The sequence below is a fragment of the Rhamphochromis longiceps genome, linkage group LG12, assembly GCF_057381845.1.
Source record: "Rhamphochromis longiceps isolate RC_006_pf linkage group LG12, R_longiceps_female_GT1.1, whole genome shotgun sequence".
NCBI classification, from domain to species: domain Eukaryota; kingdom Metazoa; phylum Chordata; class Actinopteri; order Cichliformes; family Cichlidae; genus Rhamphochromis; species Rhamphochromis longiceps.
In genome coordinates, this window is record NC_140568.1 from 39,370,232 (window position 1) to 39,395,794 (window position 25,563).

Below are 25,563 nucleotides of genomic sequence, written 5' to 3' on the forward strand. Positions count from 1 at the left end.
AAGCTTTCTGTCCCAAGAAAAAAGAAAGAAATCTCTTCACTGTGTTTTCAAGGGAATATGTGCCTTTGTACTAGAGTATTCACAGTGCATCAAAGCAGGTAGCAGGTTTCATGTATCAGTTCACACCTGGCTTTAAGCTGCAGCCTGTTTGTCTCTTTGCAGACTTTGTCGTCAAAACCTGCAAGTGAGATTTTACATGGAAATGGGTCTCAGCATTTAACGAGCCAGACTGTAGGTCCACATGATTACGATTCTGGGAATGACACATCTTCGCCGCCATCGAGCAAAACTGGTGTTTCTCAGGGGAGTGTCACTCTTGACAACAAGAGCAACAGCTGTCAACGTGTGGCCTCGCCAGGGAAGCTAAAGTTCACTGAGAGAGACAATGTCTCTGATTCAGGAAACTCTGTGACCAGCTATGCTTCCTTGTGCAAACCTTACGGGGAAGACGGTTTGTCTGCAGCCCTTTTCAGTGGAAATGGCAAGAGGTAATTTTTTTTGTTCTCAATAAATCATCCATCTGAATGAATTCAAGCTTGTTTAGCTGCTGTTTATATGCTCTGTTTCCTCCTTTGAATCTTTAATCTGATGAGTGGAGAATAAAGGGAAGCATTTATTTAAACCCAACCTTGGATACACAGTTGGTTTCTTCACTCAAAGTTGTGAAACATCTTAATGTATTTCTTTTAAAGAGAGCAGATAACCTTGGGGTGTCGGCTAGAGGTTGTGAGATCCCCAAAGACATCAAGCTGCTCAGAGAGGAGGAGCGACTTGTCTCAAGGGCGACCAAAAACCCGGTCATCTAGCAGCAGGAGCAGGAGCAGATCCTCAGGGAGTTCCAGATACTCTGGACGCTACTCTCGAAGCCCCTCGCTTTCATCTTGCAGGTTTTATGTTTCCATAGTACGTCACTTGTTATTTTATTTTGCAGAAATGTCAGTAATCTTCAATAGAATGTTTCCTCATTTTGTCACTGTAGCTCATATTCACGCTCAATGAGTAATTCAGCTGATCTGAGGCGAAGAGGAAGCTACTCGAGATACAGTCCCGACAGGTGAACTTCACTACATGTTTCAAATACTAATGAGTCCTCATTTGCAATGCATGGGAATAAACATATATTGACATTGTTGTTTTTCTGCGAGACAGAAAAAGAACAGCTAGCTCCAGAGAGACAGATGCGAAGCATACACATAAAGTTAGTGGGAAAAGGCGAAGACGCAAATCCTACTCTCCTATGAAGAAAAGGAGGAGAGACTCACCAAGCCATCTGGAAGCACGGCGAATCACAAGGTACAGCTCTACTGGCCTGGTTATTTATAGTACAATGTACAGTTTTATGCCTAAAGGCAGCAAAAATGTACTGCTGGTCCCACCCTCCACCCCCTCGGTTGGACAAGTTCCCAACCTGAAATCTTTCACCCGTGTTGATGAGCTATGTACCTTGAAATGGCATTTAGCCTGAGGATGAGACAAGTGTTGGCTCAGAAGCCACCACAGGGGCTAAAGAAACAGATGGTGACAGAAGGAAATCTGAAATTTAAAAGAAAGGAGAAAGTTGACCATGACTTTAACATGACACTTCTTTTACTTGGAGAAAAAAGACACTCAGAAACAGCCACAGAAATAGCACAATGTAATTATTATAACTAAATGTTAATAGTGTTTAGTTATCGTTTCATTGTTTTAAAGGCTATGAATGTTTTGGACACTCCTATCCCTGCAGTGAATGAGTTGGTGACGATCATATAAGATTTCCATATTTTTGAAGATTTTAATTAAAATTTTTAAAAGTGTGCCCATGTAGAAATCAATGAGAGACTGTTATTATGGTCTGAACACATAACAAATGCTATAACCAAAGGATTATAAGGGTTTGGTCAGCACTGGAAAATGATGTGGATACAGTGCCTACAGGGTGACTGAGTCTAGGTGGAGGCACATGGTGGGCTGCCAATACAAATAAATGTTTGTTTGTTTTTTAAATTATGAATAAAGTTATGGTTCGGTTATGTCTTGTCTCTACATCACTTTATCAAGTCTAGGTTAGTCCATGCTTGAGTACCATGTGAACATAGTGGGACAATAAATAATGAAGACCCAGTTATCTTGGGTTTCAGTCATTCTGCTGACCTTAAGCATGTTAGCTTTTGGCCACTAGGGGCAACACATCAAACTGTATACACAACAATTACAAATTATCTTCTGGGTTATTAAGATGACATAAGATCATTTAGATCTTCATTGTCACTGTTACCAGAACAATGAAACACAGTTTGGCATCTCTTCATTTGCAGCTGTAGGTTTTTACATTCCACATTATTTGGATAGGAGAATGAGATAAATAAAGATAAAAATAAGCTTAAGAGGTAATGCACACATTATATACAGAAACAAAACATATGAATATATCTACAGTGTAAGGAGTAGGATCAGTGCAGTATAAGGTGCGATGTGATTGGTGGTATTGCACAGGGGTAGGAATGCTGGCTGCTACTGTACAGTTATATAAATAGAGGTAGGAATGTTGATTGTATTATACTGTAATGAGTACTGTTAATAAATAAATGCTGTAATGAATACTGTATATAGATAAGTAGAGTGCAAGTGTCCATGAGTGTTGACAGCACAGTTAACTTTCAATCAGGGTGGAGGTAGGGCATGTTGGGTAGAAGCATGGGTAGACGCTCCTATTGAGTCTGTTTGTCTTTGACCTGATGGAGCTGTAGCATTTACCAAAGGGAATGGGGGGGAAGCGAGTGTCCAGGGTGCAATGGGTCCTTGATGATGATACTGGCTTTCCGCTGAAGTCTGAATGTCTCAGATGGGGGTTAGTGAAGTTGGGAGATTAAAGAGACACAATGTTTTGTTTACCTTGTTACATCACTTATATTTTTTGCTCTCATTAGTGCCAGGAAGCGACCCATTCCTTACTTCCGACCAAGCCCATCCTCTAGCAGTCGGTGCACCAGCGTGTCATCCTGGAGCAGCCTCTTCACTCGCAGCCGCAGCCGCAGCCCTCTGTACAGCATCAGCCGCAGCAGGAGCAGGAGCCAGAGCCACAGCTACTCCTCCTACCGGAGCTACAGCCGCAGTTCATCGTGGAACTCAGTCTTTGGGAGCCGCAGTCGCAGCCGGAGCCGTGGTTCGTTGAACAAACGGAACAAAACCAGGCACTAGGTTTCTCAACATTAGGAGACCAAATCTGCAGTTGTGGTTCCCGTTGAGAACGAGGACAGAGGCTGTCAGTGCAATCAACTGTGTGTGTCTCAGTGCTCAGCTTTGATGCTTGAGTGGAAATGTCCTAGCAGTGGGCCAACCACCATTGAAGCAGTCTTGTTCACTCTGCCCACAGACAGCTAGGAGACCGAATGTCTTTTTGTCTCTTTTGTTTTTGTATTGCATCCTTTGCATCTGCACTCACAATGGCCTGAGACTGTTCATCTCCTAGATATTTACAATGCAAGCTGCATATAAGAAACATTATTAATGAATTTAGTCACCTAACATCCCTGTTCTATATATTTCTTTCCAGATGTCTGTACATTTCACTTTAATTTATTTTTGCAAATGCTTTAACAGGCTGTTATTTATTTCATAATTTATGGCACATAATGCAGCTTAGTAATGGGTTCAACAAGCACTGAAATTACCTCATTCCCATTTTGATTTTGAATTGCAATATATGTTTTAGCCATATGCAAGTGCACAGTGCATATGGTTAACATGTAACTAATGTTTAACATGACATCAAGCATTTAGCATACCTGTGTCCTAGTTTTTGCACTAATAGATGAAGCATAGAGGTAACATTTGAGCCGTTTGATCCACTTACAAATGATTTCACAGGGATTGTTATCAGGAATAAAGAGAGGGTTTGTCGCTCTGATCTCAACACTTCACAAGGTGGAGGACAAACATGTTTCCGCCTCCTGACAGCAAGCAAACTGGCTGTCAGCTCAAATGTCAAATTAATTCATCCTCTGATCAAGTGGAAAACAATTGAAATGTCAGTCCATGTAGTATAACAGAGAGCGATCGAAACAAGGGGAGATTCTTTTGACAAAACATCTGATGAATTTGTTTTGAGAAAAGGATGTTTTAAATATAAGATGATGAACTTTTTTTGTGCTCCAAAGCAGATCACATTTGTAGCTATGTTCATGTAGGGAATAGTCTCTGACTTTATTTGCTAGGTCGTTTTTTTTAATTAGGCACAGAGAAAAGCTGTACTTTGCTGAAAATTAGTCTAAATTTGCAAACAGCACACATTCCCAGTTTATTTGGAAAATTGTGTTCTTGCTGCACCACTGGAATAAACCCATAAACCATTATATTTTTGAGTTGTTACTCAACAGAAGGTCTAGTTTTGAGTTGTACAGCACTATACATATTTATTACTTGTCTAATATTTATTGTTTCATTGTAACTCCCAGTAGTAGTCAGTCTTTCTATGCAACACTGTCACTTTGTAGTTTTTATGACACTGCTGTAACTGATTTTGTTGTAAATTATAATCCGGCTCATACATATTGTTCAACACAGACTGGATGAAATGGTGGAATATTATCCTCACTGTCTAAGCTTTTTATCTTTTGTGTATTTTTAAAGCACAAATATGACATTCTTGTAAAATATGCTCATCTGCTTTCTTGTCAAGAGTTTAAAGATCAATACCACGCTCAAGTCTGTTTCCTAAATATAACACCACAGCTAGAAGATAGAGCCTAACTTATTAAAAACACTGGAAAGCCAAACTAACCAAAGGTAACAAATTTTTCACCATAGTTGAAGCCTGCTAATTACCAACTTACATTTTATACAGTAATTCACATTTTTAAAAACTAGCAAATGATCAAAAGAAAACTTTCCATCTGCAGTAATTTATATTTCTAGGCACGACTCTGTTCTGGGAACTCGCTGTCTTTTTGTGTCAAAACAGAAAAAGATGAGACCAGAAGCACACAACAGGGTTCACATTAGGGGTGACACTGATTAGTCAGAAACAGCATGAGAGGAGGAGCTAGGGTGGGTTGCAAAGTAGCTTGCAGGTATGCAGCAAATGTGCACAGACTAAAACAAGTTAAACATTCTGTAAGCTAATTGGATGTGTTGAAAGGTGTCAGATAAGGCTGATGTGGGCTGGCAAAGAGATCAGTGCATTTGCTGGGATTGTGTCTGAGCTTGAGTCTGTGGCCTGACTGAAGTAAAGCTATGCACTCCAAGGTTACTGCAAAACAAAGAAAACTGTTAATTAGTGGGTATTAAAGCTTGTAGTAGGTTGAATGTGTTGCCTTTGGATAGAATCACATACCTATTTCCTGCTAACCAGCAGCTGATCACTATGTCACAGACATGAGCGTGGCAATGTTCTCATTTCGCGTTTGCATCTCCTAAGGTATCAAAAGATTTCTTCAAAGTTAATTTTGAGGGTGATCCAACTCCATAGTTTCAATCTGCAAAAAAAAAGTTTGAAGCTGCCTTGGCTTATGATTAAGAGTTATATTTCTCAATCATTTCAAATCCATCATCCTGTCTGCGTAACTGCTCCAGGCCTGACAGACTGCTCTCTATGCACTCAATACTCTCAGCTTATTTCCCTGAATGTCATCTAAATTGGAGGAATGAGGGAAATATGAGGCAGGAAGAGGAAGGAACTTGGCACAGAACTCATTCATAAACTATAAACTGATGATGACTCGTGACAAGCAGTGTTGACTAGGAGCCATGGGAAGATTTGTGCAGTCAAGTTGACAGATTTTTCTAGATGGGCACCCAGGGCAATGCCCCCCCCCCCCATTTCTCAATGTAAAGTTTACATCAGTTCTTGTGCAAAATTATTTTGTATATGTGGTGTAAATATGCATCTGCATTGTATAAATTATACGAAGGGTGTGACTATTTTGTTTAGAGAATGTGATTGGAGCCTCCTTGGATGTTATAGATAAAATGTATCAACCAGTTTAAGAGGAAAAAGAAGACGATATGCATCAGTCAACAGACTCTAGCTGTCTTTGTGCTTAAGGTCCCTTTGATCATGTATTTTGCTATTTTAAGAATTTCAATAACAAGCTCATATAGCGATAGTGATTCTATGTTATTGTAAAATTATGCATATTCTCCCCGTTTTTCACATGAACGAGCATACCGAAAAAGCATATTTTTCATACTGTCACGTTTTATCTTGCGTCAGTGTGAACTCTACATTGTAATGTCACCTTGAAATTGAATCGCCCCCTCTATGACCCCATGAAATTTCCTTTTGACTGTGTTCAGAAAAAGCTATATAAAATCGTGTTCTGAATGATGATGATTGCAGTCTTGTTTTACGTTCAAAAAGAAAAAAAAATCAATACGCTCGGATCAGTAAACAGATTTCATAATCACAAGTCGAGCTCTTAGCTGTTTTGTTTTATCTGTACCGTGACATCAGTGCGTTTGACGCGAAGCTCTGCGTTACTTTCTATTAAAAAGTCTGTGAGTCACCAGGGAGCTCAAACTGCATGAGTGACATGTGGCCTCTGCAACTTAGTTTGGTAAAGAGTAGGCTTGGCCTTGATCAGCTGTTGCGCGCCCACTGTAAAAGAAAATCGTCACATCAACAAGCCATATTTTTTCTTAACTTACGCCTGAACGCGTATGTGAATGCTAAAACAAATTCTAAAAAGCATAAATATTGCGAATAGAAAATCATTGTGTTTTGTTACAGTGTTTTTGTCTTGTGATTTTAAGATTTGGTATTACTACTTTAATGGATATTTTTTACAGCGCGCTTTCTCCAGATCCTCCCAGCACTTTCCGGACACTTGTTCAGTGCAGACTCATCTGCTACGAGGTATAAAATCAAGCGCCAGAAGAAATGAGATCAGTTCAAGAAACTCGGAGACCACTTCGAAGTTTGTTTTTGGATCAACAAATGTCTTATTGAGTAATGGTGATGTGCCTAACCCAAACAATATAAAGTTTTCCTCATAGAGAGAGAGTCACTTTTTATTTTTATTTTTTTCATTTTGCACCAATACCAGAACTTCATTACTGGATTTGAACTCAAGTGGATATGGCAGAGGGAGACTTTTACACGACGGGAAACCGACAGAGGTTTCCCAGAGATCCATTTGGAGAATCGCCATTCATTGATCAGTCTCCATTCAGAGACCAGTCTCCTTTCAGTGATCAGTTAGCGTCTCGGTTTATGGAAGATGAATTTGGGATGCCACCTTTCCCCGATGATCTGTCGATGGACTGGCCGGGGTGGGCTCGTCCGGGCCGGCTAAGCACGCGTCTCAGCTCCTCGCCCTTTAGCAGCAGTTTACGCACAGGTTTTCCCCCGCGTCAGACCACGGGAGGCCCCCAGCTGTATACCAGCAGATACGGCGAGCCCTCCTCCCGGAGTTCACCCACCACTACTTGTGGGGAACCCTGGAAAGTCTGCGTGAACGTCCACAGCTTCAAACCAGAAGAGTTGCACGTAAAAACGAGAGACGGATTTGTAGAAGTGTCAGGTGAGTTGGAGTATGATTGGAGAAATGAAAATTAGACGCTTTTCCTGGAAGAAGAAGTTCAATGAGGATAACAGCTTTAAATGAATCATTTAAAAAAATAAAAATAAAAAAAAAAAACCTTCTGGGGAAATTTGATGTCTCATCAATGACACGCTGATATCAAAATGCAGTATATCACTGTGGTAGTCAGTTCTATTTATATGACACATTTAATAACATGCTTCTAAATTCCTTTAGACCTGAATTAGCAGGTCAAAACGTTATGTTTAAAGCCTATTATTAAATATAAATATCACAAATAGAGTGCCATGTACTTGTGAAAGCACATATCTTCATAAGTACACCTGCCACTAGCAGCCTGAAGTAATACTGTCTTCTTTAAGAGAAATTATTTTATTTTTTTTCCATTATAACTTTCATTTCTTGTGTTGTATAGATGCTTACAGTTGAAGTACAGCAAATCATTCTTGCATGTTTAAAATGAAGTAAAAGCATGCCTGTTCATCTACTAATTTAACATTCCAGGGTTTCATGAGACTATGCAAAGTGTTTTTATTTGTAAAGACCAAGCATCATGTAAAGTCATAGCAATGCAACCAAATCAAAGAGAAAATCAGTATTCAGTTTAAAGAAAACTTAAAGACAGTATATCTGAAATTCCTTTTTGTAATCTGGTCATGAAATATCTGATCTTTCCCTTCAGCACCATGACTGACACAGTACAGTGAAAAAGCCTCAGTGGTATGATATGGCCTCAGAATTAATGAGTCTCGATATGGAAGAGTGGGACAGATTTGGGTGACTGGGACTTCAAGGCAGGCAGATCCTCAAGCTCAGGCACCTGTTTTGGATTCTTGGAGAATCACTCCCACAGCCACCCATGAGCTCAATTTAGATTTAAGGCAAGGCCATGACAACAGTCTCTGTTTACAATAAGAAGAGTTGCTCACTGTCACTAAACACCAGAGAGAGAATGTTCTGGAAATAGGGCCTCACTTTTACCCACAGTTCTCGGGTAGGTTGTGTCTCTGATGTTGTCACGTTCCTCCTCAGTCACTGATTACTGGAGTGAGTTCTACAAATTGCTTTCTTAACTCAGTGTTTCAAGAGACAGCTGAATTCCAGGGATACCCAGGACTGAGGAGGCCACAGAGGACAGCGGCCCCACAGCTCCGAGGCTTTTTTTTAAACACATTGTTGGTATGCCAGTTGGGTCATTCACTCAGCGCCATGTTGGGGCTGTCTGTCATGGTGACTCATCGTGATCAAGAAGTGTGACTGTGAATGTAATACAAGCAAGTTAGAGGTGTTCAGTACATGAATGAACTAGTCTTTTTAACATGTAAGCATGTTCAAAGTTTACTGAAAGAGGAGGCAAAGATTAAAAGAAAGCCAAGCTGAACACAAATATTGTCTGGAAAAGTACAGTGTAGCTGCATTTTAACGCAGATCTTTGGGGGTTTTTTTATATTTGAGTTAAATTAGAATATCTGGTCTTAGAGACCCACACTGGTGGTCTGTAAAGTAACTCCAAGCAACTTTGCAGTCCATCAGATTCACTGAAACCTGAAATGCAACGCATAAGGGAGAGATCGCGTGTCCCCAGCAAGAAAATGTCAGCACATGTGTTTTGTTCAAATGCCTAAAATTAGTTTCTATTTATATCTCCTTGTTGTTGGTTGCTCAAGAGAAGTTCAAGAGAAAAGAGATGAACATTGGCTTGTGAAGTCCCATAATTTAATCCAGATTTTTAGCATTTTACGATTATTATTGGTGGCCGTATAAGTAAGTGACCGTACTTATATGATAGATTGGACGACTAAGTTGGTAATAGATTCTTAATATTAATAATTATTAATTAATCCATAATATGTAGAACTTATTAAAAGGCTTTGCCCAATTTGAGATAAGAATTTTTTTTATTTTATCTGCTAATTTGCCTGTTTTTGTTAGCAGGATGCTTTGCTGTATTAGTGCAAGTAGTGACACACAAAAAATGTCACACACTAAAATGGGAAAACAGACTTTTTAGAGCATCTGTAGCCACATAGTAAGGCTTGTCATTTTTCAGATACTTATGTAAAAAATGCTACAAAAGGCTTGAATTGGCTTGGCTGGAGCCTTGTAGGCAGCGTCTAACTACAGTTCCCTTTGTTAGGATCCACCTATCAGTCAAAGTGGCCGTGCTTCTTATATTGCAAACTAAAAGACTCATTACAATTTAAATGAGTGAGTTACTGTATAATAACATTAATGTTGCAAAGAGCTATGAAATCATAGCTCTAACTTTTACAGATTATACAGCAGTAAATTAAATCACCCATGCAAAGGACATTTGCTTATATTTCATGATTTGGAAGGCACGGAAAAAGTCTTTTTGATCAAATCTGCTCTAATGGAATATTAATATATGAGTATATACTCAATAATACTTAATAGTAAGTAAACAAGAAATACACTAAACATACTGAAGAACCGAGACTAAAATGAATAATGTGAGAAACATTGTTAAATAGAGCTCTAAATTAGTACTGTGACCTGTGGTCTGATCTGCATTTGATTAGATTGGCCAACCTTAAACTACATACAATATGCATTGACCTTGACACAATAAAATTACCTCAGCACAGTCGATTCCTGCAACCAGCTCATAGAAAAGTCTAAATTACTGCGTTTTGTGTGTCTGTCAAGTTTACCTAATTTCTCCTAGTGTTACTAAATTATGGCACTGCGTAATGGCTCGAAAAGTATAACGTCATTATCTTATCCTATCAGATGTTTCATAAAATTTCTTCATAAGTAGCACAAAAAGCTGTATCCTCTATCTGCAAATAAGAAAACTACACCCAAGCTCTTGATATTTGTATTGACAGAAAATTGTATCTGTTACATAAAAACACCACTCTCCTCCAAGAACATGATGTATTACACATCTGGAATCTATAATCTCTGTCGTAAGAAACACATAAATGAGGGCCTTGTTGGACTACTCCCCTGACTAAATCTTTAATCAGGGGACCGATTGTACTTCTTAAGTCAGGATGAAGTTTTCATAATTATCCCATGACATCACTGCTGATCGTAGCTCACTTCTCTCCAGAGCATCACATGTTCTAGCCTCGATCTCTGGAGTCCAGCACTTTGAGCAGCTAGAAACGTCACTGCGGGGGTATAGGATAGGACATAGTCGAGCCTGTCGGGTATACAAAGGGGTCGAGGGGTGGGGCAGGCCATGCTGCTGGCAGCGGCATTGACATTTAGCAGTCCAGGAGCAGCTGCTTGCTAAGGCTGACAAACAGACTGGCCATAAACAGTGAAGGAGAAGATGGAAGAGGTGCTTTTTAGGGTTATATGTTCTCTCTAACATTAGTCTCTCTGCTGGGGAATCATTTTAGGAAACAGCTAAAGAGGAAGAAAGAGAAATCATGTCAACAAGTTCATTGCAATCACAAAGCAAACATTCTGGAAGGAATGAGCAATGGAAAACTGCACGATGTGTGCCAAGCTTTGAGCTCAGTTATATCAACACCTTTTTTTATTTACACCATACTAAAGATCTAAGAAGTCAAAGGTGATGGGTGGACTCTTTATGAGCTGTGTCCATTTGAACTGGTGACAGAGACATTTATAATGCATGACCTTGCCTAATCATTGCGCAACGTCAGACTACATCATTTCTGAAGTTGTGTTCACTCCTTTTCCCAAACAGGAAAGCACGAAGAGAAACAGGAAGAAGGTGGAATAGTGACAAAGAATTTCACAAAGAAGATACAGTAAGTATAATTCTTGAGCTGCACCATTATCATTTTGTTTTCCTGTGCTGGTGCTCATAATGGATGGAAAAAGGCTCCAGTTTTCATTATATATGGCCACATACTAGTGCATGTCATAAAATGTAAATATTGTTATGATACAGAGAACTCTCCTGACCTGAACCCCAGATTTTTATCTTAGAAATAATTCTAATAATTTGAGATATGGATTTCTGCTTTTCAGGAGCTATAAACTGGAATCATCTAAATGAAAATAAAAAGCATTTTGAAATATTTCACAACAAATAATGACTATAGAATATGTGAAAGTGAAATGCATTGCATTTTAGACATTATACTTACTAATACAGCCCAGTGCAATGTTAACAGCAAAGCTGTTTGTTGTTAGCTGTTATGATTATGGGACAATTTTCTTTAATGACTTTGGACAAATAGAATTATTAGCATAGTGATGTTTTTGCACTGGCAAAAACTTACTCGTACCTTTCTGCAATTTACTGTGTAAATTAAGCTCTCTGTTTTATAATGTAAGAAATAGCTGTTGTTGTGGATTGGCATTGTGTAAATAAGCTTGAAATGAAACTTACACAACAAATCAATTGCAAAGATAGGGTGGTCAGTAACCAGTGGACAAAATAATAGAACAAAACTCTCGTACACAAAATATTTTTTTCTGGCTTTTACTTATTTACATATTACAGTCACTCCTTGAATGAACCACTGACAGCTCAAACACAAGAAGGAAGCACAAAAATCTTATAGTTTTAAACGAAATGTTACGCTCACTTCCAATTCCACACGAGGGAGAACCAAGCCCAGGATATAATGCAAAGTCAAAATCAAATCTTCAATCCAAAAACAGGCATCATGCAAAATGGAGCAGGCAGCAAGACAAACAGTATTGTAGATCAGTCAAAAGTCAAAGTCCAAAAACAGAAGGCTGGGCACAAAGAAACAAGAAAAATCTCAGGAAGACTAAGACACTAAAAATTAAGACCTATTGTCTGGAACAATGTGACAACTTCATCTGCATTTATGCACACTGATGAGACTATTTACTGGCTGAACACATGCGTGGCACAAAAAGGGTGTGAAACAGAAGAAAGCATGGGAGTGGAACTACCTGGCAACCAGAAATTTCAAAATATAAAGGAAATAACAAATACAGCACAGGTGACACTAACACAAGGAGGGATACTACATAGAGAAAACAAAAGTGACAGCAAGAGACAAGTATCAATGATTCCAAAATAAAACAGGAAATAATTAAACAGAAACTCCACATTTTATATTTACCATTTAGTGGGTGTAAGTGTCGCTCCCCCAGTTTACTGTTTAAAACAAGTTCATTTCCCTTTAAAGTAACCTGCCTTTAAGCCATTTTTCTTCTGATTGGCTGCGCCTCATTTACCGCAGGATTGAACAGGAGGTGAGTGGGGCTTCTGTGCTCACAGTCAGAGCTGCATTCCTCAGATAAATATTTATTACAGATATCTTTTGTGTTGCATAAAATAGAGCCAGGACTTTACAGCAGGAGCTGGAGCTTTTTCTTCTTAGGGATTACCTGTGATTTCATCTTTGGATATATTTAATAAGAACAGATTGTAACAGTGTGAAGAACATAAAAATAAAGAAAAGCAGAACTGGTGCTCTTTAAAGCCACAAGCTACTTATCCATCAGATTTCTGACCCTGAAGCTCCCTAATGCTGATTTCTGAAAAAAGATAAAGCCTCCTTTCCTTCAGAAATCTGTGGAAAGCGCCTCAGTATTACTTGACTGTGCCAGGTTTAACTGGGATTGAAACATTGTTCTATAAACACCACAAAACTACAGCCAGAAAGATAACGCATAGTTGGCTCATAGAGAAAAAAAAAGATAGAAGGTAATTTAGTATTAAATATTAGCTTGTACTAAAGTTTTATCCCGACTTTCTGTCTTCTTTGGTACTTTTGTCCCTCTTCTGCACTTTTATTTCTACCTTTTCTCTAATTACAGATTTGAAAATGAACCACTGTATGTATGTAAAGTTATGGGCGACATGTCTTAAGTGTACCCCGCCTCTGCCTATAACAGCTAAATTGGACAAATGGTTGAGAACATGACAGTTAGCTTGCTTGCTTGCATGGTTTTCATATTAAATAGTCCATTACAGCACAGATCTTCATGTAGTTTGAGAATCATGGAGAAAAATGCCTTTAATCAATGAGAACTAATTGGAGGGAGATAAGCCGAAGAAATGCTCGACCAATGTTATACGAAGTTCATAAGTGGAGGAGTATGTAGATACATGCAGAAGTATTCGCTTGTTGAACAACATGAAAACGTCCTGCATGTATAATTGAATGTTTTACCTGTCAAGGTGAATTCTGCATTCCTCGTTTTAAATGTTATGTTGAACTCTCCAGTCAAAACACCAAACATGACTAGAATCCTAAAGTAGGTTTTACATAGACAAAGCAGCATCAGTGCAAAGCAGGAGTCTCTTACAGAGACTATTCATATGGTAACTAATCCAACCCAAATGAGCAACACAATAGTTTCCACATGCTGCCTGCCTCTAAGCCTTTGCCCATTTAATTGGGCAGTGGAAAGACTTCAAACGGAAGCGATAATCGTCAGTGCGAATCACCATCTCACTGGCACGTCAGTCCAGTTCTACTAATTTCATACTGGCTAATTAATAAGCAGGTGCTCAAGCCCCTCACTGTTCATATCACAATATTTTTAATTGGAATGCCTTCAGATCACACCTGGGCTCCTCAGCTGAATATACGGGACAGGCTGACTATACAGAGAACAGGAGTGACTGGTGGTGTCAATGGGTCAAATATAAATAACTGTCCTCGATACACAAATACACGGGCTATATGAGAATGAAAAGGAGGAAGAGAGAGAGTTAGCATGGTAGACACATTCTTCTGTCTCGAGATTTGATTGGTTGTTGATGTCACTTGAAGTGCTACAACCTTCTTATTTTGGCTCTTCTCGTACATATGCTGTGTTTAGTGGCACTAAAGTTTTGTGTGGATTATTATGATTTGCAGCAGCCTGTATGCTGCATTTTACAGCGGGTAAGCCAATTGTAACTATTCTTTATATTTAACATCCTTGTCTGCAAAGTAGCTAGTAAATAAACCTTTCTTTCTGTATAATGTAAGATAAAGGTACAAAATGCAGATATTTATCTGCCTGCTGCTTCTGTTTGCACTCCAATATGAAAAATTCAGAGCAAAAAACGTTTGTTTGTTTTTTTTAAATCTTGCTTTGTTACGAGAAAAAGGTATCTCATACCTAAAGTCTTTTGTAATAATAATAATAATAATAATAACTTCAAAGAAGTTGCACCAAGAAGCAGTTTAGCTCCTCCCAAAATAATAATAATACAGCTGACAGAAAGATTTTGGGGCTACCTTAAAACTTTGCCATGAATTTATGCAGTTTGGACTACATGGACGGGATACATGGAAGGCTAGACATTCCAGATGTCAATGGGCTCACTTTCTGTTTGGCAGAAACTTGGCATTGATTTCTATTGTCCCAAATTTCTATACCCCCCAAAAATCTAACTCCATCTGAGACTTATTCTGAAGACCACATGTGCCCGTTTTGACAAAGCTTGAGAAAAGAATTTGACCTGTAAAAAAGAATTTTCCATTAAATTAAAATGGCAGAAAGTCAAGTATGGTAGAAATTTACATCATAGTGTGCTTTGAACTCTTTTGCTTAAAAAAAATTCCATCTTCTTTTGAAATTGTAAAAATGCACTTTTAACTTTGATGGCGTTGGAGTGTTTGAGATGCAGACAAAAAACAGAGGATTGGTCTCAATCACATTACACAAGTTTTGATTCAAGGGGCAAGAGAAAAAGAAGGGTATGCGTATTGTTTCAACTCTCAGAATGTAGCGACATGTACACAAATGAATTAAGCCAGGTTTTACAATTATTAAGACAAGGATTTAGTAGGAACAGATACTTCAGTGTGGGGAGACAAAACCCCCACAGAGTCTGCTGGCTGAGGGAAATTGAGATAGTCGGAGGGTTTGCTTTTTTTAATGCTTATCAGGTGACACTGAGGAACAGTTGCTTGTTGCTTGGGCTTGTGAAACAAAAACAAGAAGGAAGGAGCACAGAACGGCATTCAGATGTAACAGTAAGAAAAGATACAAAGATTACAGGAGTTTTGCTTCTTGGTCCTCAATTGTGACACAAAACACTGGAAACAAAACAAAAAACTAGTAAATGTTACATGAGACAACTGCGGTGAATAAATGCAAGAAGTTAATACAGTATAGGGCATAGCACATGTTCTCGATAAATAAGTGACTAGACAGCTTAGCTTAAGCTTACTGAGAACTCAAGGGTGACTTCTTCTGCTCTCCAAACTGAGAAATTTGTAAGTTATTAACTAAAAATGTTGTTAAATCAGCCCTGGGGACAAAGATAACTTTGAGGTCATGTAGCTCAGCTGCAAAACAACAACCTTGCTCTGTTTGTCTGTGAAAGTGTGAATGTTTTGTTATTCAGTAATCTCTTTTTTTCTGTTTGCTTCTATTCTCAAAAGACAAATACCGGTAATACTGCTAGGCTGACTTAGCTGAAATGTGTAGTGTGTGGGATGGAGGAAAGGGTTATATGTGCTACACACACACACCTCATGAACACCCACGCTCACTGTGCCAGGTCTCACTCGTCTCTCTGTGTCTCCGAATCTCTGCAGGGGGGAAGCATATTGCCTAGTTTTTTTGGCAGCTTTACAGAATCAATGCTTGAGATAAACTGTACTCTTGCCAAAGTTAAATAAACTCCCCGAGCTGGAAAGATAAGGTTTCTGCTGGAGTCCCACGTAATGGACCAACTGAGTTATTTGACTTTGTCAGAAGGGGCAAAGATACATTTAAAATTATTAAAATTATTCAAGGTTGCACACTTAATACTGGCTTACACAAACCTTTCTGAAATCCTTTTTGAATTATTACCTGAATTAGAGGGAGTTGACAGGCCCAAGATCCACTTTTTTTAAGAATATGCTGAATGAAAATGTTTGACATGAGTGTTGATATCATCCAGTACACACACAGCATGCAACATAAGTTCTGTTTGTCTTTAAAACTCTGAGTCTCTGTTTGCTGTCCCAGCTGACTCCACGTTCCCTTTCCCCTTGCACTTTTATCTCTTTATACCAATTGTTTGTCTTCTAAATCTAAATTGAATTTAGTATAATTCCACCACAGGATACTGTATTATGATATTCATGTTATTGTCTGCTTATATTCATCTGTTCCGTTTTTCTATTGGCAACCCTGGATTTTTGTGTTTTTGTGCCTGGTCTCATTTTTGGTTTTCTGGTGTTGCTACTTATGGGTTAGTGAGCTCAAGCTTCAGAGTTGTTATTAAAAGGTAACTTTAAAGCTCAGTGACACACTGAGCTGCGTATATTAATAGATGTGACTTGACCTCTCAGCCTGTGTGCGTCTGTGAGGTTCCTGAGTGTATTCTGACTTGTATTTCACAGTGGAGTGGTAAGTCAGTAGAGGGTCCTCTCTAATTAAATGGAGGGGAGGGCCACAAGTCTCATCCTCTGAACATACCAGTCTTGTGTTTATATTAACTCCCTGAAACACTTGGCTGCCCGCACAGAAACCCTCCAATAACCATATTTGGCCACACTGACAAAGAACAGAGATCTCCCCCAACCCCCAGTTTTCAGAGTACCTTCAGTCAAAAATGAGCTGCCTATTTTCTTTTTTCTTTACAATAGGATTTAAATAACTTACTTACCAAGTGTGAATGTTGTTTTAAGCTGATGAGAATACTATCATTCTATATGAATATGAAGTTTTAAACAATGACATCCTTGCACATAGTAACTCGGGCTTATTTTCCCCTCAACACTTTCTATCCTCCTGCAGGTTTTGGAAACCAATTATCCCACTATACTTTGGAAAATCTAACATTTTCTGTATGAGAGGTGTCAAAAAATAAAGCAAACAGCCAGGAGAAAAAAAATGCTTGACACAAAATCAGCTGTTACCTGGATGTGAGCTGCAGATTAGGAAAGTATACACAGTCAGAAATTTACAGGTGTTAAAATTCTGCAGACAGACTCGAGTAAGGCAGTCTCATTAACTGATATCGAAGCTTCATTTCCTGGGAACGCTACACCTGGATCGAGTGTGTGTGTGTTTGTTTTCCTCTCTGTGACAGAGATGGGGGATTTTTGAAGAATATCTTATTTTTGAAGGGAGATTTCTCCTGTTTCTTTTTGTGAGTTAGAATAAAAGCTATCCAAGGTGCACAGGGTGACTCATTTCAAGTCCTTTTTTGTCTCACCTAGATATAAAGTGCCAAAATAATTCGACTGAGGGTTGTTTAGGAGTTTTGATTAGTTATCAATAAAAACCTCCAGCATTCAACACTACTCGTTCTTACACAAGGAAATCTCACATTAGAGTTTTGCATGACCTCCAGGTAGGAAGTGAACTCTTTCTCTAGGCTGTTTCTCATCATTGCTCTTCTCAGTTTTCTCCGACGCACACTTAAAAACACACTGAACACACAACAGCGTAAAAATGATCCTGACCAAGTAAACTTCTTCTAATCAATTACATTAAAACAATCAAACTATACTTTTTCTTCTCTTCTGTCTCATCAGGATCCCCACAGACGTGGACCCCCTGACAGTCTTCGCCTCTTTGTCTCCTGAGGGCGTCCTCATCATCGAAGCTCGGCAGACACCTCCATATTACCTTTTCAGCGACGAGGGATCCCAAGGTGGTGAAAAGCAGGAGGTGGAAGCCTCCAAGCCCCAGATGGCTCCTATGGTCTAAACACATCATTCTGGACAATCAGTTACCAGTTTGATGTGAAATGTGTTGCCTCTAGCCTCATGTTGTTTGACACCTGGAGGTATTTGATGTCCAGATTAAAGTTAAACCAGGCATTTGTTTTTTCTGTTGGAAAATCTATTTTTACAAGCTCAGACAATGATGAAAAGTGTCATTTTCCCATTAACAAATAGATGCTTATGAATTTTCCAGAATAGTCCAATAGTCCCTTTTTTTAAGTAATTAACAGGTGTAATTATGAAATAATTTGGCTGTTTCTTTTCAGGTAAACAATTTGCCCATGGCAGAGTTTTTAATAAAAATTGTAGAAGGCCAAATGTGACTGCTTTTTGATTTCCTTTCAGTCGGGCTCAATTCAATTTTTAAAACTTTAGAATCAAAGAAAATCATATAAAAGTGAAGTTTTAAGTGTAGCAGCCTTTCCAGCATATATTTTTGTTCTTTCGTTCGCCTTTCCTTCCTTCAGTTTCTATAGGTTTTTTTATTTAACATGATGTCATTGAAATTGACAAGAAATAAAGGTAATATTATATTTCTGTGTATCCAGAAGGTTAATTTTCTGCATTAATGCACACAATATATAATATTATTTCACAGTGTATTGTAAATATAATAGTGCCAATTCATTATAAATCTTAATCTGAAATGTTCTGCATTTTGCAATATGGTTTGAAATTTTCTTTTCTATTTGAGCATTAAGGATGATGGCTGCATGATTGTTGGAGAGGACAGACTGCCTTCTTTTCTGTTGATGTCTTTGTATTGACTGATGCAATAAACATGTCCAGCCAATCGCCCAGTGTGTCTTAACATCTGTGTCTTACATTGAGAACTGTGCCACTCGAGGGACCCGTTCCAGGGCTCCAGAGAGCCTGTGGTGTTATTGTTGGATAAAAGAAGGAATTGGGCAGCAGATTAGCGGAGGGCTTAGTGCTGGGTGAGACTGGCATCGCTGTGTGCTGCAGAATGGGCTGAACTCATTGAGGCAGCCCTGCCAGAGCCTTTGAATGCGAGTGTAAAAAAAAAAAAAAAAGACTGGGGCCGTTCCATTGCCCGTTGTGTGATGCAAAATAATGTAATCTTCCCTGTGCATTGGAATCAAGAGGGATGATCGGTTTGAATTGAAAAAGTTTCCAATCTGGAGTCACGCGGTGGAAACAACAAAAGGCTTGGACTGTTTCGGCTTTCCAAAGTCACCGCTGTGTGCGATGTGTAAGCTCACATGAAGTGTTGCATTTATTGGTATTATAATCATGGACTTCAATTATGCTGTTGCCATGGCAGCAGCAATACTGGAGTCACACCAGTTTTTCTTTTTTTTCCCTTAAGCAAGTAATTCACGTTGAATTGACTAATGCACAGCTGTGCAAACATATAGCACCTGATTAGTGTCAAAACCACTTTGCTGAAACAGCTTGATAACATAGTTTCAGAGGTAATTGTGAATATGATTCTTACAAATGTGATTCCTTGTTGCTGATAAACAGTTTCAAAATCACACATAACGACGCATTTTATAATTGTGAGAACATAAAACCATTAAGACATTAATAACATGACACACAGCATATTATTTATTGTTTTCACATGCTAGTGCTTTATTGGAGCTCCACCCATAGCGAGGCTGTTATATCTAATGACTACAATGCATCTGTGAGACTAAGCAAGGCAAGCAGTGCTGGCTGTTTCATTACTTTATCACCATTATATTGTTTTTATTCAGTGATCTCTTGCTGTATATTTGCTGCTTCCAATTGCTGGCTCTGGACCTGTTCCCCAGGCTGAGTTATGCTAGATGTGTCTGTGTCTGGGCCTTCTTGGCTTTCCACTGTTTCTGGCTTTGTAGAAGAATCTTGAAGGCCGTCTGTGCTTTCGTCACCTTCAGGCACTGAGGAGGGGGAATCTCCAGCTGGCTTTTCATGGGTCTCCTCTTCTGTTTTCATCCTCTCATCATGCTGCTGAAGCCCGACTGTGGCACCTTCAGGTTGGGCCTGATCTCTATGGACTTCTAATGAACAGCCTTCCCCGTGATCCTCTGAGGAAGCAAACTCTGGGTGGTCTGGTGCTCTCCCGCTCTCTTCTTCTTTCTCATCTTTTACCTCCGGTTCTCCATTATCCTCTACTATCACCTGCATTTATGCATAAATATGTTAAAAAAAAACAAACTAAAACTAAAACTAAATACCAGCAAAATCAAGACAGTTATTAAACTGGACATAATATGAAAAGATTGTTAGGAAACTGTCTATAAAAATCTGTATTTTAAAGGAACCGTTTCTTAGGAGCAAATCAAAAAGATCAATACCTCTCTGATGTCTGCGTGGTAAATATTGTACTGTTGTCATGTTTTGTGGTTCATCTACAAAAAAATAGTACATCAGATAATTCCTGAAATGTTGAATTTCTCCACATCTGTCTGCATCCTAATCTGAGTAAGCCACCCACTCGCTCTAGCATTGTGAATTACATGTGCCAGACAAATATGTCAGTGGTACTGATCTTTTCTTCCACCCCTTGGCAAGTTATCAAAATATAGAGTATTTCTTTAACCAACTTTAAAGTTATCAGCACCTTTATGGGAATGGGGATTGTAGCAGGGACAGAAGTTTCGGGAACTGGAGCTTCCACGTTCAGAAAACCATCCACAGAAAATGTGGATGAGATTTTGGTAGCATCCATCTCCACTGGGAGCCTGATAATGACACAAACAGGTTTACAGTGGCATGACATACAAAGCGTAAATACTGAAACAGATGTACCTAATATCTAAATGTTCAGTTCAGCAAACATTTGAGAGATTGAGTACTGTTGAAAAAATACCATCAGTGGTGCATGCTTGGCTGCTGACTAATGTTTTAAATGGCTTAAACTGCATATTTCATCATCTGCAGGTTATTGTCAGTGTTTACTTTGCATACCTGTACTTCCTTGTAAAACATCTGGCAATGAATCCATGCTCGTCTGGCCTCTCCTCGTGCTTCCCTGGGGACGGATTACCATTTATGGGGAAGAATGCGAGGACACACAGAGGAATCAAGCAACATAGAGAAACCACTCAACACGGAAATTAATTTCTGCCACAGAGCAGTGATTTTAATTTCCCCAAGCACATTATTTAAGCAGCTTTCTAATTTTGTTACATTCAGCTTTTTTCCATCAGTGTTTCATTTTAAGGATTTTTTTCCCTGTGAACTATAAGAAAAGTATTTTTAAATAACTCTTTGAGATAATATTTGATAGCTAGATAAGATCTTTAATACTTCATTAAGACCCGAGACTATCCTGTGTGTAAAAGTAATTAGCAATGTTAATAAAGTGAACTCTTCAAGCTGTTTAATTAACAGAGATGTAAGCCAATGTTCTATACCTCTGACTTCCAGGAATCCATCTCTGATGCTGAGAGAAATCTCTGAGGGGGTGAAGTGAGCCACATCCATGATGACCCTCCACTTACTAATCGTCTGGCTTGGATGATGCATCGACCCAGAGATGTAAGGCGCAAACAGCGGAGCGGGTATGTACCCTGGCCAGGAGCAGGCTGCCAAACTCCTCTGCAACCAGTCCACATCCATCCAGCGAGCATCCCCTGACTCCAGGAAAGATGGCAGGCCAGCATCCTGACTGAAAAGCTGGCTCAAATGCCACCACTTTCTCAAGGGGTACCAAGGGGCACCCCTGCTGTACTCCCCACACGATGTGTCTGCTTTGACCTGTTCGCTCATATTTTGAGAAATGAAAGAAGATTTTAAAAAGGACACAGCAGATTTCTTCTGATGATAGTTAGCCAGTAAATTATGAACTCCTGAGGCTAAATCAGTGAAATTCCAGCAATTAAAATCTACTTAAAGGACAAGGGAAGGATAAAAGCAAAGTGTGATGAGACAGAAAACTCAGAGGGGGTTTATATAGTGCTCCTGTCCATTTTAGCACTTATTAAGCACTCATGTGATCCCATGAGAAGGCTGCATCGGCATGGGGTGATGCGTGTGAAGACGAGGCTGCTACCTTTTGCTGGCCTGAACAAGGCTGCAGACTAATTAGTTATATTTATAACTTTTATAGGCAGGATGGCAAATAGGCAGAAGCAGGCTATGGCTGGCTTGTGTTTGAAATGTTACATGTGTCGCCTGAAGACTGTTCCTCTCACATCCCTGTGAACTCTATTTTGTCAGCAGTGACTGGACTCCTCAGTCTTGTCATGAGCCAGTCATAACTCCCCTGAATTTTTACCCTCGAAGGACATGCAGTGGTAACAGTTTGTCTCGGTGAGAAGACAGAAGAAGACAAAATTGCTCCTTTTTGCTGTTATTTTAAATGTTTCAGTGGCATATGTGTGTGTATCCAGTTTACAAAGCTCCTTTTCATTCCATTTTTCTTTTCCCCACCACTTTCAGAATGATTATCATTGTTCCCGCTTTTATCAAGTGTGACAGACACATCACTGCTTCATTTTTAGAGCTGTGTGCCCTGAGATCTTGGCATAATGTCCACTGGACCACAAAGCAAATTGAACAGATGTTTCTGACACTTCGTGTGATGCCTCACCCACAGATTCTGTCTGCAGGATACGCTGTGAGCGGTTAAATTGGGATTCTTGCCTGCTGCTGCTGGAGTTGCCTGAAAAATTGGTTCCTTTGTTTCAAACATCATTAAAGATTTCCATCTCTGCTGAAAGAAGGACACACAGACTGATGGTGCAATAGGGTGTTCGTACTCTTCGTTAAACTAGCTGGGGTGGGAGTGATAAGAAATTTAACAGTTATGTGGAAAGAACAAAGCAGGGTGACTACAATTTTTAAGACTTGTTAGAATTATTTTTATATATATATATATATATTTTTTGTAGGTGTTATTTAATGGAGGTTCCGTTGTGTTAGTTTAAAGAAAACATTTAACAGCAAAATATCAAATTATATTCTCAGTTGTGAGGTTTTTTGTTTGTGATAGTATATCTGCCTTTTTTGTGCATGTGTAGGGTTTTCTTTTTCTTTCTTGGACAAATATATTATCAGCCAATATGTGGGCTTGCAGCTGTACAGAAACACTTGCTAGCCAAGCAGGTTTCAGCAAAACACCAGCAGCTAATTTTCCTGATTACTTCCTCCTCTGCACTTCCTCTGGTTGTTAATTAGTGGCAGAGGTTCAAGTGGCTCCTGTTCATGTCTTCTCTGTTTTCCAACCTTTTTTTTTGTTTGTATATGTCTGAAATAAATAATTGGACTCAGGGGAAGAGCGTAATCTTTTATATTCAGCATGTTAAGATTCAAGGTTAAACTCAAGAACTGTCAATATGGAAGCTATAAGGTATAAAAAGGTAGGTTAGTCACCTGATTGTTCTTAGATGAAAAATTACTTTTGATTTCCCAACCACATTCTGGTTAATTAATGTTGAGTGATTTCATTCAGAGGGCTGATTTAATAAAATATTCTCAAACGTCTTGATCAAAACAGCCAGTATAATCACAAAACTGAGTGGCGATTCCCTAAAGCGGTCTTTAACCAAATAATGAACTCTGATAAAAACAAAGAAAGCTGAAGTAATCTGTGAACAGCAATCTGTGAATAATATGTCTTTTTCATGGCAGGTACTGTATACTGGTGGTGAAAAGGCACATTCAGAAACTGGAAGGTAATTTATTTTAAAAGGTAAAAATTATATTAGTTTACACTTTTCCACAAAATAAAAAAGGTAAGAAGCAAAAATCAGAGGAATGGAAGAAAGATTTGTCACAATCATGGGTCATTTGACCCAGCGTTTTGAGTTTAATACATTTTGATGTTTATGGTTTATGTTTAAGTTCATTAGCTCAGCGGTTCCCAACCTCCGGGCCACGGACTGGTACTAGTCCATGAGTCGTTTGGTACCAGGCCGTGAGAGTGGAGGCTAAGGAGTGAAATTTATGGTTTTCAGGGTTTTTATCGTGAACTCGGTTTCCCTGGGTCTTTTCCCGTGTTGTAGTTGTGTGTCTTATTTTGAAAGAAATATTTATGCTTCACCATAGCAACCAGAGAACATTAAGGGGCAGAGAGGAGGATGTTACGCTCAATGTTGTTGCTGCATTTCAGGAGGACGCTGCTAATAAAGTTACACAACAACACACTGAATTTGAGTTAATTATTATATTTACAAAATACCACCGTTTTTGTCTTGGTCGTATCATTTGATTTTGTTGTTTTTGTCCCCGACACCTTAAAGGCTGGTCCGTAAAAATATTGTCTGACATTAAACTAGTCCATGGCACAAAAATGTCCATGGCATTAGCTTATCTAAGTTCATTTCTATTTTGCCTGTGTTGCCCTGTTATAGTTCATTGTTTCTTAGATTCCCCTTGTGTCTTCATCCCTGTGTTCAGATCACTTTGCTGACAACGACCCCAGAAAAATGTGGCAGGGGATCAATCACATTACCAACTACAGAAGCAATAACCAGGCAACATCTAGGACTGATGCCTCACTGGCTGAGGATCTAAACCGTTTCTTCGCCCGCTTTGAGACGACCAAGCCCTCAGCTGCCACACCACTTCCACCCGCCCCCAGCACTGGCACACTAACACTTAGGGAGCACCAAGTGAGGTGTGTTCTAAGGTCAGTGAATCCCAGGAAGGCGGCAGGTCCTGATGGAATACATGGAAAGGTTCTCAGAGCATGTGCTGACGAACTGACCGGAGTCTTCACTAAAACCTTCAACCTTTCCTTGTCATCAAACACCGTCCCGCCCTGCCTCAAAACCTCCACCATCATCCCCATCGCCAAGAAGACAGCTGTGGCCAGCCCAAATGACTACAGGCCTGTTGCACTTACGCCTGTAGTGATGAAGTGCTTTGAGAGACTGGTCTGTCAGCACATCAGGGCCGGTCTGCCTCCCACTCTGGACCCCCACCAATTTGCCTACAGGACAAATCGTTCCACCGAGGACGCTATCACCATAGCGCTCCACACTGCGCTGAGTCACCTGGAGCACCGAGGAAGCTATGTGAGAATGCTCTTTCTGGACTTCAGCTCAGCATTCAATCATATCATCCCGGAGATCCTGGTCCAGAAACTGTCTCACCTGGGACTCTCCACCCCCATCTGCCTCTGGATCAAGGACTTCCTGACAAATAGACCACAGTCTGTCAGACTCGGCCCCCACCGGTCCAGCACCATCACACTCAGCACCGGGTCTCCACAAGGATGTGTTTTGAGTCCCCTCCTGTTTACGCTCTACACATCCGACTGCTCCCCTACCCATCTCTCAAACACCATCATAAAGTTCGTGGATGACACCACAGTGGTTGGACTCATCTCAAGGGGGGATGAGTCGGACTACAGAGATGAGGTCAACAGACTGACTGAGTGGTGTTCAGTTAACAACCTCCAACTGAACACCACGAAAACTAAAGAACTTATCTTGGACTTCAGGAAGGGCAGAGCAGACCCGGCCCCACTTTACATTCACGGG

The 25,563-nt window shown here is 39.6% G+C and overlaps 3 protein-coding genes across 3 annotated transcripts in view; 2 read left to right on the forward strand and 1 right to left on the reverse strand.

The window, feature by feature from the left end:
• srrm4 (serine/arginine repetitive matrix 4) overlaps nucleotides 1–6,674 on the forward strand; it is a 68,370-nt gene extending 61,696 nt beyond the window's left edge. Inside the window, exons 9-13 of the mRNA XM_085426285.1 lie at nucleotides 163–488; nucleotides 693–887; nucleotides 980–1,054; nucleotides 1,150–1,293; nucleotides 2,910–6,674. Coding sequence (XP_085282411.1) covers nucleotides 163–488; nucleotides 693–887; nucleotides 980–1,054; nucleotides 1,150–1,293; nucleotides 2,910–3,180 — 1,011 coding nt within the window. The 3' untranslated portion in view covers nucleotides 3,181–6,674. The remainder of the gene's footprint in view (nucleotides 1–162; nucleotides 489–692; nucleotides 888–979; nucleotides 1,055–1,149; nucleotides 1,294–2,909) is intronic.
• Nucleotides 6,675–6,858: 184 nt separating this feature from the next.
• hspb8 (heat shock protein family B (small) member 8) lies at nucleotides 6,859–18,916 on the forward strand. Its single transcript, XM_085426286.1, has 3 exons — nucleotides 6,859–7,502; nucleotides 11,212–11,275; nucleotides 17,930–18,916. The coding sequence occupies exons 1-3, from the start codon at nucleotides 7,058–7,060 to the stop codon at nucleotides 18,102–18,104; spliced, it is 684 nt and encodes a 227-aa protein (XP_085282412.1). The 5' UTR covers nucleotides 6,859–7,057; the 3' UTR covers nucleotides 18,105–18,916.
• An 820-nt stretch (nucleotides 18,917–19,736) lies between these two features.
• On the reverse strand, nucleotides 19,737–21,970 carry LOC146657915 (heat shock protein beta-1). The gene is made up of 4 exons (XM_085427060.1): nucleotides 21,490–21,970; nucleotides 21,041–21,104; nucleotides 20,694–20,814; nucleotides 19,737–20,251 (listed from the first exon to the last, which is right to left on the reverse strand). The coding sequence occupies exons 1-4, from the start codon at nucleotides 21,842–21,844 to the stop codon at nucleotides 19,838–19,840; spliced, it is 954 nt and encodes a 317-aa protein (XP_085283186.1). The 5' UTR covers nucleotides 21,845–21,970; the 3' UTR covers nucleotides 19,737–19,837.
• Between the last annotated feature and the right edge of the window lie 3,593 nt (nucleotides 21,971–25,563).

What these genes read in the sequence shown, in the direction of transcription:
- hspb8 (XM_085426286.1), top strand. Translation starts at nt 7,058, where the DNA reads ATGGCAGAGGGAGACTTTTACACGACGGGAAACCGACAGAGGTTTCCC. An exon ending in CGGATTTGTAGAAGTGTCAG is followed by an intron (nt 7,503 to 11,211) that starts GTGAGTTGGAGT and finishes TTTCCCAAACAG; the next exon opens with GAAAGCACGAAGAGAAACAG. An exon ending in AATTTCACAAAGAAGATACA is followed by an intron (nt 11,276 to 17,929) that starts GTAAGTATAATT and finishes CTGTCTCATCAG; the next exon opens with GATCCCCACAGACGTGGACC.
- LOC146657915 (XM_085427060.1), bottom strand. Translation starts at nt 21,844, where the DNA reads ATGAGCGAACAGGTCAAAGCAGACACATCGTGTGGGGAGTACAGCAGG. An exon ending in TGTTTTACAAGGAAGTACAG is followed by an intron (nt 20,815 to 21,040) that starts GTATGCAAAGTA and finishes TGTCATTATCAG; the next exon opens with GCTCCCAGTGGAGATGGATG. An exon ending in CAATCCCCATTCCCATAAAG is followed by an intron (nt 20,252 to 20,693) that starts GTGCTGATAACT and finishes GCATAAATGCAG; the next exon opens with GTGATAGTAGAGGATAATGG.